The sequence below is a fragment of the Vanessa cardui genome, chromosome 8, assembly GCF_905220365.1.
Source record: "Vanessa cardui chromosome 8, ilVanCard2.1, whole genome shotgun sequence".
In the NCBI taxonomy this organism is placed as follows: domain Eukaryota; kingdom Metazoa; phylum Arthropoda; class Insecta; order Lepidoptera; family Nymphalidae; genus Vanessa; species Vanessa cardui.
The window spans coordinates 6,996,546-7,013,465 of NC_061130.1; the positions used below are offsets into that span (position 1 = coordinate 6,996,546).

Below are 16,920 nucleotides of genomic sequence, written 5' to 3' on the forward strand. Positions count from 1 at the left end.
TTATTACAGTCAATATGACATTTCACTCTCATATTCTGCTGTGCTATTATATAACAAGAACACGAGTTTGAAAGGTCAGAATTTGTTATACGACATTGATTGTAATAATTATAAAATGTATAGGATAGCCGTCTTTAAATTAAGTCATCAACATATTACAAGTGAGATACGGAGTGATTTCGTACAGAATCGCAGTACTGTGATTTTCGAGTTTCTTCTTACCTATACTGATTTTGCATGCATTTTTGATTATATTACTTTAACATAAAATTGAGTAAGCTTAATTGGACGAACGGACTATTAGATAATTTTATTATTTAAAGACATATTCTTTAATAAAATATTAATTTTATTGCAGTTTATATTTATATCGGTATTTAACAAACGGTATAAAAAAACTTTGTACCGGTGTACAAAGTTCTTTTATACCGTTTACAGTAGAACTGGCAGAAATCGTAAAGTAAGATTTAATCATTATGCCGCCTCCAGATGACCTTTTCCTCTCTTTTTAAATCTTTGTATTATGCACGGTTTTATATAAAATATTTTTAATTCGAAAATTTTAATAGATTATTATTTTATGTCATTTAAATATTCTCAAATATTGTTGTTTTATTTTATTGTGCCTGTCATTTAGTAAATAATATATAGCAAAAGCAACAGCGGGTCACATTTTTCTTTACAAAGCTTTTCTCAGGTCAGTTAGATTGTAAATCTTATGTTGGCGTCCAGCTAGTAAGAATATTTGTAGGAACCCGACTGAAAATATTCAGGAATCTTTTAGCCGGCTTTCACCTTCAGTGTGCATTTTAGTGGCGAAATCGAATATCAATTTTAAATTGAATTTATTGACGATAACTCAAGTGACTATTTTGAATTATTATGTCTAAGAAACTACGATAGTTGCTTGAGATACGTGAGTGTTAACTGTGAGACTTTCACTTACCGGTATAACTTTATTCAAGTCTGTATGGACAGGACATATCCTACAATCCAAAATTATTTTTTTGTTATGATATGAGTAATTCGGTAATTAATTGATATTTGTTAGAGTATGCCTATGGCAATAATTGGATGGCTCATTTGACCGTGCGCCATATGTAATGTTATAATAAAAAGATTGCGCGTTCAAAACCAGTTAAGATCTTTTTATTTTTATGTGTTTGATGTATATTTTATATCTATTGTTTAGAGGTAATTCACTATAGATATTGACACTACTAGAAGGTAAACTTGCACTAAGAAATCCACCAAAACAGTAGAAGGTAGATAATAGGAATTATTTAATGGCTAATTGTAAAACCCTTAAGTTTCGGTTTATTTATTTCATTGAATGAAATATTCATGGTTTAATATTTAACATGATTAAATAATATTAATTAGATTATGACATGAGAACAGCCTGGTTTAAAATGATATATTTCTGAGAAATACGATTGCATTTCAGTGTTAACACTCATAGTAATTACAACGGCTAAATAACAAATGGAAATAGCGTGCAACGGCGTGCGTGGCTTTTCATCGCCGGAACAAAGTCGCCGCGCAACAAGTTACATTTCAACAACCTCAACTTAAGTACGATCTAAGATTTCCCTTTTTTTCACCTACATGTCTTTTTATATACTAACATTTATTTATACCTAAAAAATAATAACGTAATACGTATTAATGTTTACTTTGGTACTGTAATCTGATTTATGATATTCACAGCATCTTTTTTTCTTGACAAACAGATCGTATGAGTTTATTTACTTTCCGCCACTTTTAAAAGAGAACGACAGACTTCTGCGCTTGCGTGAGTCAAGAGCGAGAGAGCGGAGAGTAAGATGGGAGATAGTTGTACTCGCTCCGACCAATCGATTAGTCGCATAACGATAGCGACTTCTTAAATGCAGATGTGTCGTGTACACCAACGTCAGTCGGTGAACAGAAATCGCCTAGACCACACGACTATGGCTCTACGTGGCCAGTGTCGCCTTATTCGCGTTGTCCTTTGTAATGATCGCATTGTTAAACCAGTTTAAATGTAACGCAATTGTAGGTGAATAATATTAGAAAGCCGGTTATTAAAAAATAGATTATTAAATGAACGCACTGACATTTTAATAAAATTTGAAACTTTGTTGACATCGAGACAGTTGTTAAGTGTTAAGATAAAATGATTTTACAAATTAAGTGAACCAAGGAGGGATTGTAAAACTGGAAGGTAAAATGTAAAATTAATTTATTTTTATTTTTGTACACTTAATAACATTAATGTTTATTTTTTTCTGTGGACTTATTGAAAGCATATAATGTCCAATATCCATATATTAATCAATCGTATTGTATTTGTTTATCAACCGACATCAAAAAGGAGGAGGTTATCAATTCGTCTGTATATATTTTTTTTATTTTTGTTATATTATATTTTTTTTGTTTGAGAGTTAGTGCTTCCCATCTGGTCCCATTTTAATTTGGTCCAGTTCTGATGATGGTATCCATAAAAACCATATAAATCTTAAATTGGCTCTTCGCAGGCTTGGTTTTATATGATAATATATTGGGTCAATCAAGGGACTCGTATTGCTTCTTTCTTTTGATTTTTGAGGCGCGTGCCCGTGGCTGACACCGGCTCCAAATATAACAATAACTATAACTACGTTATATAATCGTAAATCAACTTTTAAGTAGTCTAATGTTTTTCATTTAATTTTTCTTAGGAGGACTCTAAAAAATATATTTAAAACACAATTATTTTTATTACTTTATAGTGCACATTATTTTGTTTTAAATATCTTTTTGAAGTCGGTTTTTCTTTTTGTTAATTTTTTTATTTACTTATTGAAACAACAATAGGATTGGTAAATTTAATAATAAAGTTAAAAATTGAATTTTAAAAAATTCTATTCGCCCAGAACTCGTAGACAAACCCGTAACAATCGTTTTAAATTAATATAGCAGTTTCGTAGCATACGTAGAGCTCGTAGCGGATGATAACAGGAAATCTATGTGTTGTGCTACATATTCCACATTTCTTTTAAAATGTTCTACAATATTAAAGGTTGAATATTTTTTAGTACACACTTGTCACCCATTCATCCATCTCCTTCTTTACTGATCCAATGGTATTGAACATTTTATTTAACGACCGGCACGTGGGATTGCGTGTGGAAAGATAGCATACTAATGACGTTATTGGCCATATTTTTTATTACCAACAAATTTCGTTTAGGTACTTTTTTATATGTGAACATTTCCCACGAATTTTAGGGATTTTATTTACGATCGGAAACCCTGACGATGACTTTTTTTTATCAACACTACTTTTATATAGAGAGAATGTATAGAATTTTATACGGGTTGTATATTTTAAGTTTTTTTTTATAACCTTTTAGTTTCTTCTTATACAGGCGTATTTGTTTACCATTTGACAAAAACCGTTTTGTAAGATAATGACAAGACAGTAGTTTTAAAACTAAAATGATTATCGTATGATCGAAACGTCATGTTCCAACTTGTTGACAGTATTCGAATTTGGAATAGCGTTGCTTTGCAATAAACCTTCATTTGTAATTGGCCTTTGACGATAGCATAATTAGATTCACCATTTCATGTTTGATGACCGAAATCGAAATGATGTACGGATGATTTTTGAATGGTTTATTGTATAAACACATTTTTTAAATAATTCGTTTTACATATTTAAGTTAAAAGCAAATCGTTAATATCGTTAAAGCAAATACATAGGTATATAAATCTAGATATGAAAGTATTTTGGACCTATAATGGACGATGTAAGTTTTGTAATAAATATGTATGTCTTATATTTTAATATCAATATTTTATAATTACCTCAAAAAGTATTAAACTTATATGACGGCTTAATATCCTATGTTCTGCTTAAAGTAAGCTCAGTTAATTCCGTATTTATAACTATTACTTCTAATTATTGATTAGTGATGAAAATAAACCGTTCCTATTCCAAAATTTTAAAATATGAATACACATTTTTTATTTTATTTATGAAAAAGTAAATTGTAAAATATATAATTTAAAAAATTGAATTGCTAATATGTATAATGTATTTATTAATAATTTTATTTGACACAAAAATAATGTGAAAAAGGTGTAAATTGGGCTCGTACGTTACTCAATAATCCTCGTATGATTTTAAAAAATCATTTCTATAAAAGGTAATTAATATTTTTATTTATTCATTAAAATGTTTTATACGTATACGATTATTTTAAACTATTGATCAAATGTAAATAAAAAATATAGAAGACTTAATGATTTTTGCATGGTGCATATGGATCCAAATTCAGAATAAATTAAAAAATATTTGATTTAAAAGTTAATATTGACTGTTATTTAGAATACAATTATGCTTATTAACTGTACATGTGTAGTTCAGAATTAAATATATCTATCTGAATTTTTTATCAATTCTTTCAATAAATTTATATATGACGTTTACAAGATCTGAGCGAGCTACTCGTACATGAGAAACTAGAAACCTATAAGCTTGGCCGCATCTAACCTTTATCTTGAAACCCGTTGGAGTTTCTCAAACTAATTTTCGATAAATTTCTGCGTTCTCGCAGGAGTAACGAGCCATCGAAATTTATAGCCTTTGAAATGCCGTTTACCTAAGAATTGGGCGCTAATCTTGTGTGAAAGAGTCGCGGCTCCTTATCTATGTATTTCTGATTTCATACTTTATTTATTCGATTCTACAACGAGACTCGGTAAATTACAATTATCAAGATTGATAATATTATCGGATAGGTACTTTGGCTTCAAATATACTTTATGTAAAATGATAAATGTATATCATATAAGTCATTGACCAGTTACTGGCCGAAACTCGATTATAATCATTACTTTGAGAAGTTTTTAAAATGTAAGGAAACCTAAATTAATTTACACTGCAACTGCAGCTACACTATACGACGGGATAAGGTATTGAGGTGTTTTGTGTTTGTCTGTGTATGTATATAATAAATATTTCATTTCGATAAAATCTAGACACTTTTTATAACTCATTCTTCGTAACAAGCTATTTCAACATCTTGTTTTCTTATCAATAGTTGTTAACTTATTGTTTGGAAGTTATTGTAATGGATCTGAATCTTTGGACGTCCGATATTTTATATAAATGTTTTGAGAAACACAGACTTCAAATATAGATTGAAATGTACAACTTACAAACTTCGTCTTTCTTTCACTAGTATCAATACTATGATACCATTCTTACTTCAAATTATAAAAATAACCTTTTTCTAATAAAGCTCTAATAAACTTACAATATATCAACTCTCATTTGATTCCCCTCTTGTCAATGTGTAGGCAAATTCATTGCTTTAATCAGATTACCCAAAATTCGATAAAATTTACAATCCAAACAATCACACACTTCCCGCTGACTTCAAAATTACAAACTATTTATATTATAATGCTTAGGCTTGATCGTTAAACGTATTCGATAATGAAATGTTTCATAGGCAATGTTTACGACCTGATATTTAGTATGGGTAGCGAAATAAAAATTGGACGCTTATAGCGTTTCTCTTCTGGAACGTTACTTTTTTTTTAATATTGTTAAAGTATGTTCTATACGGTCCTCGAATGCGGTTCGAGTAAACAATGCTGTTTTCGCTCGGGTCGTTCGCTTGGAGCCAACCTTGAGATAATCGTGGATATGCTTACCCTGACCAACTCTATCGGGATTATTTACCTGTATCTGATTCTTTGTCTATTTTCGCTTCACAAACTTCGTTTTATTTACTCTAGTCGATTGGTTCATTCTGCCATAACAAATGTACGGTAGATATTTCTCTTTTGTTAAGATTAACTTCTTCGCGAAATAGCTTTATTGGTAAGTTTTTTTTAAGCGACTTCATAGAATTGACTTACGAGTTTATCTATGTGTAATACTATAGGTATTACCGAGTTAGTTTATTATTATAAATTATACTATTATTTCTAAGCTAAGACCAATATTTACAACGTTAAGTTTTACCCTATCACGAATAACGTAATTAACTAACGTAACTTCTGTCCGATTTCTGCAAGTACCTACATCAATTTCATCTCTTCAACGTTAAATTAATCTTCCCTCGTTAAGTTTAGGATATTAAATAAAGTTCTTTCAAGAAAAGAAGTATAATGAGGTCGGATTAAGGAGGTACGAATACTTCATATTCTATTCATTCTTTTTATTATATCTGAGATACATATATTTTAGAGAAAAATGTAATTATGAGGTTTTTATGTATAACATGCGTCAACATATCAACCATCTAAATTTTTAATCAGGTTAAATTCCAAAGCGCTTATTATTGCTAAAAAACCTTTTCCGAAAAAGTCTACACATTCTGGTACAAAATTTTGTTGAAGCTGGCTTAGTAGTTTTAATTACGAAAATAAGTTTCCACATTTATTTGATATGTATAAAGTAGGATTGACCCTCCAACTAGAATGCTTTAAATTTAAAGTGATCGACGCGGTTCCGTACAGGATGTGGACTAAACATAAATCTCGTAAATGTGATAACTTTTGTTCCAGTACGGAGCGACCGGAGACGCAAGACAGACATGACGTCGTGAAAAATGTTCGAATAAGACCTGATTCGTACTTTAAAGTCACATTTGTTATTTAATACAATTTCAAAATTGAAAAATCCTTTAAAGTAATGAAGTTAAAGCGGAGCGTAAATCTGCTTAATGTGACGACGTGAAAAATGCTTCGAATGCTTCGTACTTTAGAAGATTGAAAGGAAATTTTTTATGTATTTTTCCTCAAGTTTTTTGTTGAATGAAATATGGAATAAGTGTATATTAAGTTCCGTTAAATATAATATAACATATTTTATAATTTTAATACATTGTCAACATATCTTTGTAATTAAGTTTTATTTATTAATGCAAATTTTAATTTATTATACCATGCGTATATTATTTATTTTTATTGCATTAATGCGCGATAAGTACTGATATAATAAGGCTAACAAATAAATAAAATTTCCAAAAATATTTTCTTCACTTACCACGAAAGTAAACCCATATTCCAAATTTCGCAACTATAGTTTTGGCCGTGCGTTTATAGCCCGTCAGTATTTTGTGCAAGCTCGTCTGGGTAGGTACTACCTACTCATCATATATTCTATCGCCAAAAAGCAATACTTAGTTGAGTTTGAGTTTAAAGGATGAGTGAGATCGTGTGAAGTTCCCAAGGTTAGTAGCGCATTGGCCCTATAAATAATACTTAAAATTCAAGTCATAATGTCAGTGAGTAGTGGTGACCACCTACCATCGGGTAGCCTATAATTACCTGTCCGTATTTCTACGACAAAAAAGTATAAATATGACTAACCTAGTGTGTGGTTGAATACACTAGGCTTAGTCAATTAGTTGCGAAAGTCAATGTCTACGCTTATACAACATGATACTTGGTAACATTTAAAATTATTCAATTGAAAATTTAAAAATATCGTTAATAAACGTTTATGGTCTAAAGTCTATTGTTAAACTTAGGGGAAGTACGGACAAAGTTGTTGACAATATGACATGGTATGTCATTTTGTCCCAACGTAAACAAAAACGAATAAAACATCATACTTGAAACAACTAATGATTGCAATGAAGATAATCGAAACCACAGAGTACTGACACAGTTCATCGATTTTATTAGAAATAATTAAAAATAACAACAAATAAAACCTAGAAAATAGGAGAAAACCAATCGGTAAAATAAACTTTTAAATGCGCGAGGCACGTTTGAACTGATTACTGTGACGCAACTGTGACAATGGCGCTCAAAATCTCACAGGATTTTAAATATGGTTCCCTTTACACGACACAGTCCCGGAGATTTATCTAAAACTCACCAGTTTTCAACCGACTCCAAAAAGGAGGAGGTTATTAAATAAGGTGACTATGTCATTTTGTCCATATATGTCGTTTTGTCCGTAGTTCCCTTATAAATAATTAGATAATTACACACATTTTAAGTAAAATGATTACCTCCCTTTTTGCTGAGTGTCTACTGCCAATTCTTCTCAGGTCTGAGGAGATTTTTTCAAAGTGATTGTAGATTTTTCTTGACAATCAATATTAAGTGTAATGTTTCTATTTTAAATGAAGATTTATCACTTAGAAAGTACGATTTCGATTTGTATAATCTTTTTTTGACTATGTAATTCATTTATTGACGAAGTCAATTGAATACAATTGAATGATTACAGCAAATTGCATGAAACAAGAACATATAGATAGGTACACACTACAGTTACTACCTACCTACACTACAGTTGTACCGGGTGAAAAAGCGGGGACCCAGCTTACTTATACTATTCAGTTGGAGTGTGTGAATGAATGAAAAATTAAAACTTCAAAATTCCCGTCCGATTCAGTGAATTGTTTTTACATTGGATATATCATTTATATACTACGTAACCTCATGCATCCTATCGAGCAGAGTAGTCGTAACTATAGATGTATGTAATGTAACTATAAATATATTCAACGAAGAGTAAAATTCAATTTCAAAATTCTTGTAAAATCTCAAGGCTCAATGTAAATAAAATAAAAGTTATGAGAAAACTTCAACGAATTTTGCTTTCAATTTTGTCATTTTTTTTATTTTCAAACTCAAACTCAAATAACTTTATTCAATGTAGAAGTATTACTACCTTACTTATTGATGGTCACAATAAACACTACCACAGGTTCGAAAAAAGAAACACCTGTGAAGAACTGGCGAACGAAAATCAGCGGGACGGTTTTTTTTGTCAAATTATTTAAATACATATTGAATATGAATAGAAATCATATAAATTTAAATTTATTATGAATGAAATCTTGGTTTATGTATATTGAGTATGTACGTTTTTCTTATGAAAGCTGGAGGCTGTTAGGCAAACTGGTCAGCTGATGGTAAGTGGACACCACCGCATATAGACATTATTATTACTAACTATATCTTTTATCTCCAATATTCCACTTATTTTCAACCGACTTCAAACAGGAGGAGGTTATCAATTCGTCTGTATTTTTTTTTTAAACTCAAACTCAAATAACTTTATTCAATATAGAAGCATTACACTTTCTTATTGATGGTCAATTGAAACACTACCACCGGTTTGGAAAAGAAAACACCCTGACCTGAAAAGAACCGGCGAAAGAAACTCAGCGGGTTTTTTTTTTTTATTTGTCTCATATATTATTTAAACAATTTAATATGAGATGAAATAGCCAGGAGGCGATCGTTTCATTCCCAAGGTGTGCTATCGATCATAAACTCATTAATTGTATAGTAACCCTTTGCACACAAGCGTTCCTTAATAATTTTCTTAAATTTGGCAACAGAGGCATTTTGAACGCTTTCTGGGATCCTGTTGTAAAACCGTATACATTGCCCCACAAAGGAGTTACTGACTCTATGTAGTTGAGTAACAGGAGTAACAAGTTTGTGTTTGTTCCTTGTACCAATGCTATGAGTATCACATTTTCTCATGAAATCATTAATATTTTTTCGTACATACATAACATTGCAGAATATATATTGAGAAGCAACAGTCAATATCTTGATTTCTCTAAATTTATTCCTTAACGATTCTTTAGCTCCTAGGTTATAGATTGCAAAATGTTTGTTACCTCATAACTTTTTACTGGGTGGACCGATTTTGATATTTTTTTTTTGTTTGAAAGGTAGTGCTTCCCGTGGGGTCCCATTTTTTTATTTTTTTCCGATGATGGTATCCGTATGAAAACGACATAAGTCTTAAATTTGCATTATGTATATGCGCGACAAATAGGTGAATAACTCAAAATCACGTAAACCAATTTTGATGATTCTTTTTTTATTATAATGGATATACTTTATGGGTACTTTGGTGAAAGTTTAGTAAGGCTCTGAGCACAGGATCCATGACAAATTAAGGGAACGGGAGGGAACGGAACAATTCTGAGGAGCACGTTAGCAATACTCGGTCGAATCTTTTATTTATGGGTTACTTGGATATTTGAATCACCTTCCGGAACGTGGTTATGTTCATGTAATTGTCATAATCGAATATTATAATCAACTAGCGACCCGCCCCGACTTCTCACGGGTGCAATACTGATACTAAATATACTAAAGAATTTGTTTATTTACGACATCACATTGCAAACTTCTAAAATAGTCAGTGTTTCTTTACTATATTGTTCATTTATTATATACACAAACCTTCCCCTTGAATTACACTATCTATTAAAAAAACCGCATCAAAATCCGTTGCGTAGTTTTAAAGATATAGGGACAGAGAGAGCGACTTTGTTTTATACTATGTATTGACGGAACTCCTAAACGGCTTACAGTCAGGATGCGATTTGGGGCAGAATTTCTTTCTGTCTTTAATCAAATTTTGTGTATATGATGTGATGTCATATGATGTACGACATAGCATACGAATAGCTCTTTTGCAAAGTTTTTTTACTGAGGTCGATTACAGCTCATTCGAGGGTGGTACCTTGTAGTTTATGCCGCATCACGTATTAAAGCCGCATTTTCGAAAGTCTATTTTTGCTTTATTCGAAAGTTTCTTTTCAAATTGTCCCTGAAGTAGTTTCTGATTCATATAAACGGCACGCTTAATCTATCCATATTAAGAAAAAAATGTTAGTCTACATCAGCTTCACTTAAAATAAAAAAATAAATAAAATTTTAACAAAAAGAAAAACCGACTTCAAACAAAACAGTATTTTAAAACAAATTAAAATGCACTAAAAAGTAATAAAAATAATTGCATATTTAACATATTTTTGAGAGTCCTCCTAGGTAAAATGAAATGAAAAATATTAGACTACTTAAAAGTCGATTTACGATTATATAATGTAGTTATAATTATTGCTATATTTGGAGTCGGTGTCAGCCAACCCTATACTATACCTATCAAAAAACAATACGAGAATACTTTAAGAAATGTTTCTTACAAATTACCTTTTACACGATATTATACTGGGTCAATCAAGAGGCTCGTATCGCTTCTTTCTTTTGATTGTTGATGCGTGTGCCTTTGGCTGGCACCGGCTCCAAATATAACAATAACTATAACTACGTTATATAATCGTAAATCGACTTTTAAGTAGTCTAATATTTTTCATTTCATTTTACCTAGGAGGACTCTCAAAAATATGTTAAATATGCAATTATTTTTATTACTTTTTAGTGCATTTTAATTTGTTTTAAAATACTGTTTTGTTTGAAGTCGGTTTTTCTTTTTGTTAAAATTTTATTTATTTTATAATGTTTTTATCTTGATTAGTGTGATAAGCTTTATATATTAATGGACCGTTAAGTTTTTTTTTAACAAAAGGTTTCAATTTATTAAATGGACAAAGTTAAAATGGATTAGAAGTTGCTTTATACATTAGTCACTATGACAACAGTATCATATCTGCTATCCAATATATATGAATACTGTGTCACTTGAAATAAAATACAAAAAAGGATGTGCAGTGGGCCACTGAGTGTGACAAAGATGCTTGCGCTATATATATTGTATTAAATAACAGTCACAATGTAATAAATTTACGACGTTTGAGAGAGCGAGACAGAGAGATAGAGAGAGAGAGACAGAGATAAAGAGAAAAGAGTATTTCACCAAGAGCCCTCCAGCTTTTTATAACACTTTTTTCTTACGTGACGATTTCTACTAGTTAACTCTACTGTAAACCGCGTAAAAGAACTTGTTTCCAATAAAACATACTTTTTATTGACCTACAAGGTCACAACACAAGGTCAATTAACTTCATATATTAGCTAGGTGGTAAAACTTTGAGCAAAACCATCCGTGTCATATTTAAATGGCATACGCCAATACTAACGATAGGTCTATTGTGCTATTTGGGTGAGGTAGTGTAATTAGAAATAAGGTACAAAACATCTTAGTTCCCAAGGTTGGTGGCGCATTTGTTATGGGGGGATGGGTAATGTTGTCTATGGGCTGTTGTGGTAGGTATTCATTTACACATATCAAAGCACTACTCGTAATGATGTGTGATTATATTGGTCGAAAATATCGTTGATATAATCTTTTCAATAAGGTTTTTACAGGCATAAGCCATTTGTGTTTTTTGATATGTTTTTTTATTCCATAACCGACATACTAATAATATGTACATAACGTATAAGATCATATCTGTATTTTTAATTGGCGGGTAGGAATACTTTTATTGTAAAAAAATATATGTAGATATTGCTTGTTTTGCTCTTTGCGTGTTTAGAGTTTGGATGGTAATAGAACGACTTTCATTACGTAGAACAATCTTTCATAATCTTATATTTGAAAAGAAGGCGAACGTTTCTTTGCAACGATCACTAAACTTTGGTTTCCAGTTAAGGTTTTAAGCAATAAAGTCAATGTAATAAAAAAAATGTACTTATAACCATTTAACAAACTTAACACTGCACCAAGTCCCAAGAGTTACAAGACGAAAATTTATTCATTGAATACTTTTGTGTTTGTTTTAGGATGATGTTGAAACAGCGCTGATGTAGCAGGCGTTAAAATGGATCGGTGGGTGACGGCAGCAAGCTCGCTGTTGGCGATTCTACTGTACTACAACACGCTCGACGCTGGTTTTGTGTATGACGATAGGTAAGCGTTAAGTTCAGTAATATAATTTCGACTTTAATCAAAAGTAATATTTTCATAATGGAACGGTCAAATCGACTACAATTTAAAAATATAAGTATTACTTCATTTGCTTGATTTCAATTTATAATATTAAATATATATATTCAGCTTCAATTGAGAAATCCTAATACTAAAATTGTGATGCTGTCTGGTAAAAAAAATATGCAGGCACAATAGAACTAAATATATGATATACCAAAGGCCTTGGCTGTCTGTGTAATATTAAACAATATAAAAAAACGTAAAAGCCTCCTTGAATAGAGTATATTTTGATTTAGATTTTTATTAGTAACTATCTTCTTATGATTTATTATAAGGACATTTATGTATAATACGCACACCGACTAAATAAAAAAAATGCGATATAATCATATCTTTTAAATGCAGTTTCATTTTATAAATAAAATCTATTCATGGTAGATTTTATAGGTTTCCTTTATATGGTTTTAGTTGAGCAAAATTAATTAATTAGTTACGTTAGAAAAAGTAATTGATTGCTACCTGTTTGGATACGGGTACGATCCTAGGAAGAGTGACAATTGGACGCTTTTTTCATTTTAGATTATGATATCTGCCTCACTAATTTAGGCGAGCCCCTTTCTCATAATTAGTCTCTGTGAGGTTCCTTCGCCTTTTTCAGGTCATCGATCCATCTAGCTGAACGGCGCCCTATGTTGCATTCTTAGATCCGCGATCCTAAATTTAAGACCCTTTGCTCCAACAGGCTGCTATGTCAATCTGCTTCGGTTCTTCTCCGGATAATCTTATTTTCGACATTATCTTTCACAAATACTATGAGGAGCGATTTTCATTATATTTGTTTGATTTACCATAGTTAGTGCTCGTGTTTCACCATCATATGTTATGAAAACGTACCTGTTTACATAATGGCAGATGCATAAGTTGAAATTATTCGCTTTGTAACATTGCAGTATTGGCGGCGCAAGGACTACCTAATGCCATTAATTTGTTTAAGATAAATGTCATCTTAAACAATTTCTTAGATTGGTTTCCTTCTCGAAGTAGTTTGTACCAAGAATTATTGCTTGACCTAGGTTTCCTTCTGGCGGATGTCGGTCCCAGTACGACATTTCTGTTGAATATAGCTCAGTTCATACCGAGACCAAAACGGAGAGAAGACTCGCTAAGAGTAGTCGTCATTTACAATGAATTCATATTCATTCAGTTCAGCCTGTTGAATATGTCTTTCAATTTGTTACTTTCGGGACATAACAGTCTTGGATTTGGACAGTTATTATAGTGGCTTTTAATAGATGTCTTTGATATATATTCAATTGGTATCACTGTAGTACTTTGAACACTGCCTGGGTTTCGATTTTGTAGTAGGCTTTCTCGGTAATCCACAAAAGCTATACACAGCGATAGATTGCACTTTTCGGTCTGCACAATCTGCCGAACACTATAGTTCTGGTTCATCATGGTGTATTCTAATCAAAAGCTGGCTTGCACTTCTGTTCATTACTTCTGGAACCAGTCAAGTAGTCTGTTTAGAAGGTTCGTAACAACTCTCGAAAATAATTTATATATGTGTATCAGGAGGGAGGTGTATCTATAGATTTATCATAATTCTTAAAAAATAGTACCATTTTGCGTACTTTATCCAAAGGGTTTAAAGATTATTGTCGTGTCGTAGGCCTTGAGCAACTGGTCCATTATCAACTGAAGCTTCGTTGAGCCGTTAGTGCCATCCTAATTTGGCCTTGAGCTCCGTTTGTGCTTCTAATTTCTCCTAACGTTGAAAGTATTATTGCCCTTAAAGGTTTTCTATTTCAATGAGGTCAGTGAAATAAAGAGACCTTTCTCAAGGGAGGTTACATGTGCAAGTCATAGAGACGTGAGAGTGTGCACGTACATACACGCATACTCACCGTTCTCTTCTTCTCACAATCCCACTCGACCAGAAAGAGTTTTGCTGTTAGACCAGGCCTTGGTTTGGTTGGTTTCACAGGCTCAAGACACTCTTGCAAAGTTAAGATAATTTGACGACGGAAAATTCGCGGATTTTAACCCATAACCGAATGATAAGGAATCTGCCACCTTTTAAAAATCAGTAAGTATATGGTATAGAAATATGATGAATCAATTTCAAATACTTTATTGTATGTTAAAAAGATTCAATCCATTTTATAGTATTTTCTATAAATAGATATTAAATAGAATATTGGCAAGATTTTTTTTATAAAAATGAATCTTTACAAATATTCGAGACTAAAGCTTTTATGACTTACGTGCCCCACTTCTCAAATTTGCGTGTATTTTATATAGGATTCAAGAACCACCGTCCGGACTCCGGGCGAGTTGGATTGTATTGGATATCTGAACCATTATACACGAAAATGAAAAATTCCAACAATACATTCTAATAATAGTACAACTTTTTTGAGCGCTTCGATGATTAAAAAATGAGATTGCTTTCCATATTTATTATTTTATTATACAATATATTTACCTACGTATATATAGGTTACTATTTTGTCCCTTGTGTTTAATAATTGCTTATTTGGCGTATTGTGTTAATGTCCGATATATTTCAACTTACCTAATAAAAAAAGACTTACGTAAATATGTTTAAATTTTCATCTTATACGCTTGTTATATATTTTGTCATCTATTAATACTTTACAATATATAAAATTATTTATTAACATTAATTTGCAAAGTTTGACTAAAATCGATAACGCGAAAATTTCCTTGCCCGTGTATGTATATACATATATACATGTGTACTTATATAAACTTAAGTAAGTAGTATACACTTTGGTACTAATATCAAGATTATATATCTGAACTATAACATGCTTAATTGTGAGATAATAGAAGATGATATAACTGCATACAATGGTAGGTTGATATGTGGACTCCATCTGGCTCGTTGATATGCACAACTCCAGGCTTACAGCACTGTGTCTGTTTCATAATCCGCTTCCCTTGCGGGTGTGGAATTAGTGTTAATTCGAAAGCACGGTAAGCAGTGCTTAACAACTTCTATTCCGCTTAAACATTTCTTTTTTATTCCTACGATAAGTATTATAACACATACGTTTTGTTAAATTTAGTGTATTTTCTTTGATATTGATGTTATAGAAGCTATACACCGTACTTTACCTAAACTCTTCTTAATATAAAACAAAGTAACTTTCCTCTGTTTTTCAGATTTCAATGCGGTTGTCATTAATAAAAAAAATACAAAAATAAATGGATAGTTTTATACGTGTAATGCAAGTATTTTGAAAAGCCGAGACTTTCGTAGCCGGAAATAAAGGGTTTATTACCTTATTTTAACCGTATGAATTCGAGATGAGTGGATGGTATAAAATACTTTATAAATATAAAACCAAACGTTGATATATTTTAATTTTGAACTGTTATGGCATTTTGTTGTTTATTATTTATATATGTATTTATGTATGTAAATGTTTTGTAACGGACTAAAATATTTATAAACAATATTTTCAATTAATATAAAACCGCTATCCATATATGATTTCACTTTGTAGTATTTGGTAAAAGTAAATTTTATTATACAATAATTATTTTAATATTCCCTGTATAAATATAAACGAGAACTAACTACAAGATCTTTCATCATTTATATACTATTATATACAATACTAAGTATTATGAATTATACTGTATTCACACTGAATTTAAATCTAAACGTTAATAGTAATGGTCTCATATGCAGCACTTTATTCAAAAAACGATTCGTTTTATGTACATCTGTACGTTATCTAATACAGGTAGCATTTCTATTGGAATTGTCTAATACAGAAGCAAGCTTTGACACATACTTTCGAATTCTGAACATATTAGGCTATGAATAAGTGTCAGAAGTAATGAAGTATGAAGATTTCAGGCAGGGACTGATTCAATTAAAAAATTCAACTATCAGTAAGCAAAACGAGTCGTTTTTTCTATTCGTCTACTGGCTTTAGAAAAAAAAAGAATTTAAGTACTGTTCAGTTAATTCGTTGAAGGACTATCTGTTACTTTGATACGCTCAGCTCTCAGGTTTACCGCTGTGTCGTTGTTTCATAATCCTCTTTTGTTGCTGGAATTAGTGCAAAATACAACATCGTCAAAAGCATTTCGGTTTTCATCTCGATATCTCCATTAATTTTAAAATGCCTATTTATATTTGAGTTGTGTTCTAATCCTTTTACGGAAATGCAAAACTATACAATACTTTTTTAAAAAATAGGAATGACAATGACGTCAATTGGTCAATCTGTCAC

General features: G+C 31.2%; 1 protein-coding gene across 1 annotated transcript in view; it reads left to right on the forward strand.

Annotated features, from left to right (window-relative positions):
• The first annotated feature begins 1,930 nt into the window (after positions 1-1,930).
• The window catches only part of LOC124532139 (protein O-mannosyl-transferase TMTC1-like), a 116,781-nt gene continuing 101,791 nt past the window's right edge, over positions 1,931-16,920 (forward strand). Inside the window, exons 1-2 of the mRNA XM_047106852.1 lie at positions 1,931-2,206; positions 12,499-12,625. Coding sequence (XP_046962808.1) covers positions 12,537-12,625 — 89 coding nt within the window. The 5' untranslated portion in view covers positions 1,931-2,206; positions 12,499-12,536. The remainder of the gene's footprint in view (positions 2,207-12,498; positions 12,626-16,920) is intronic.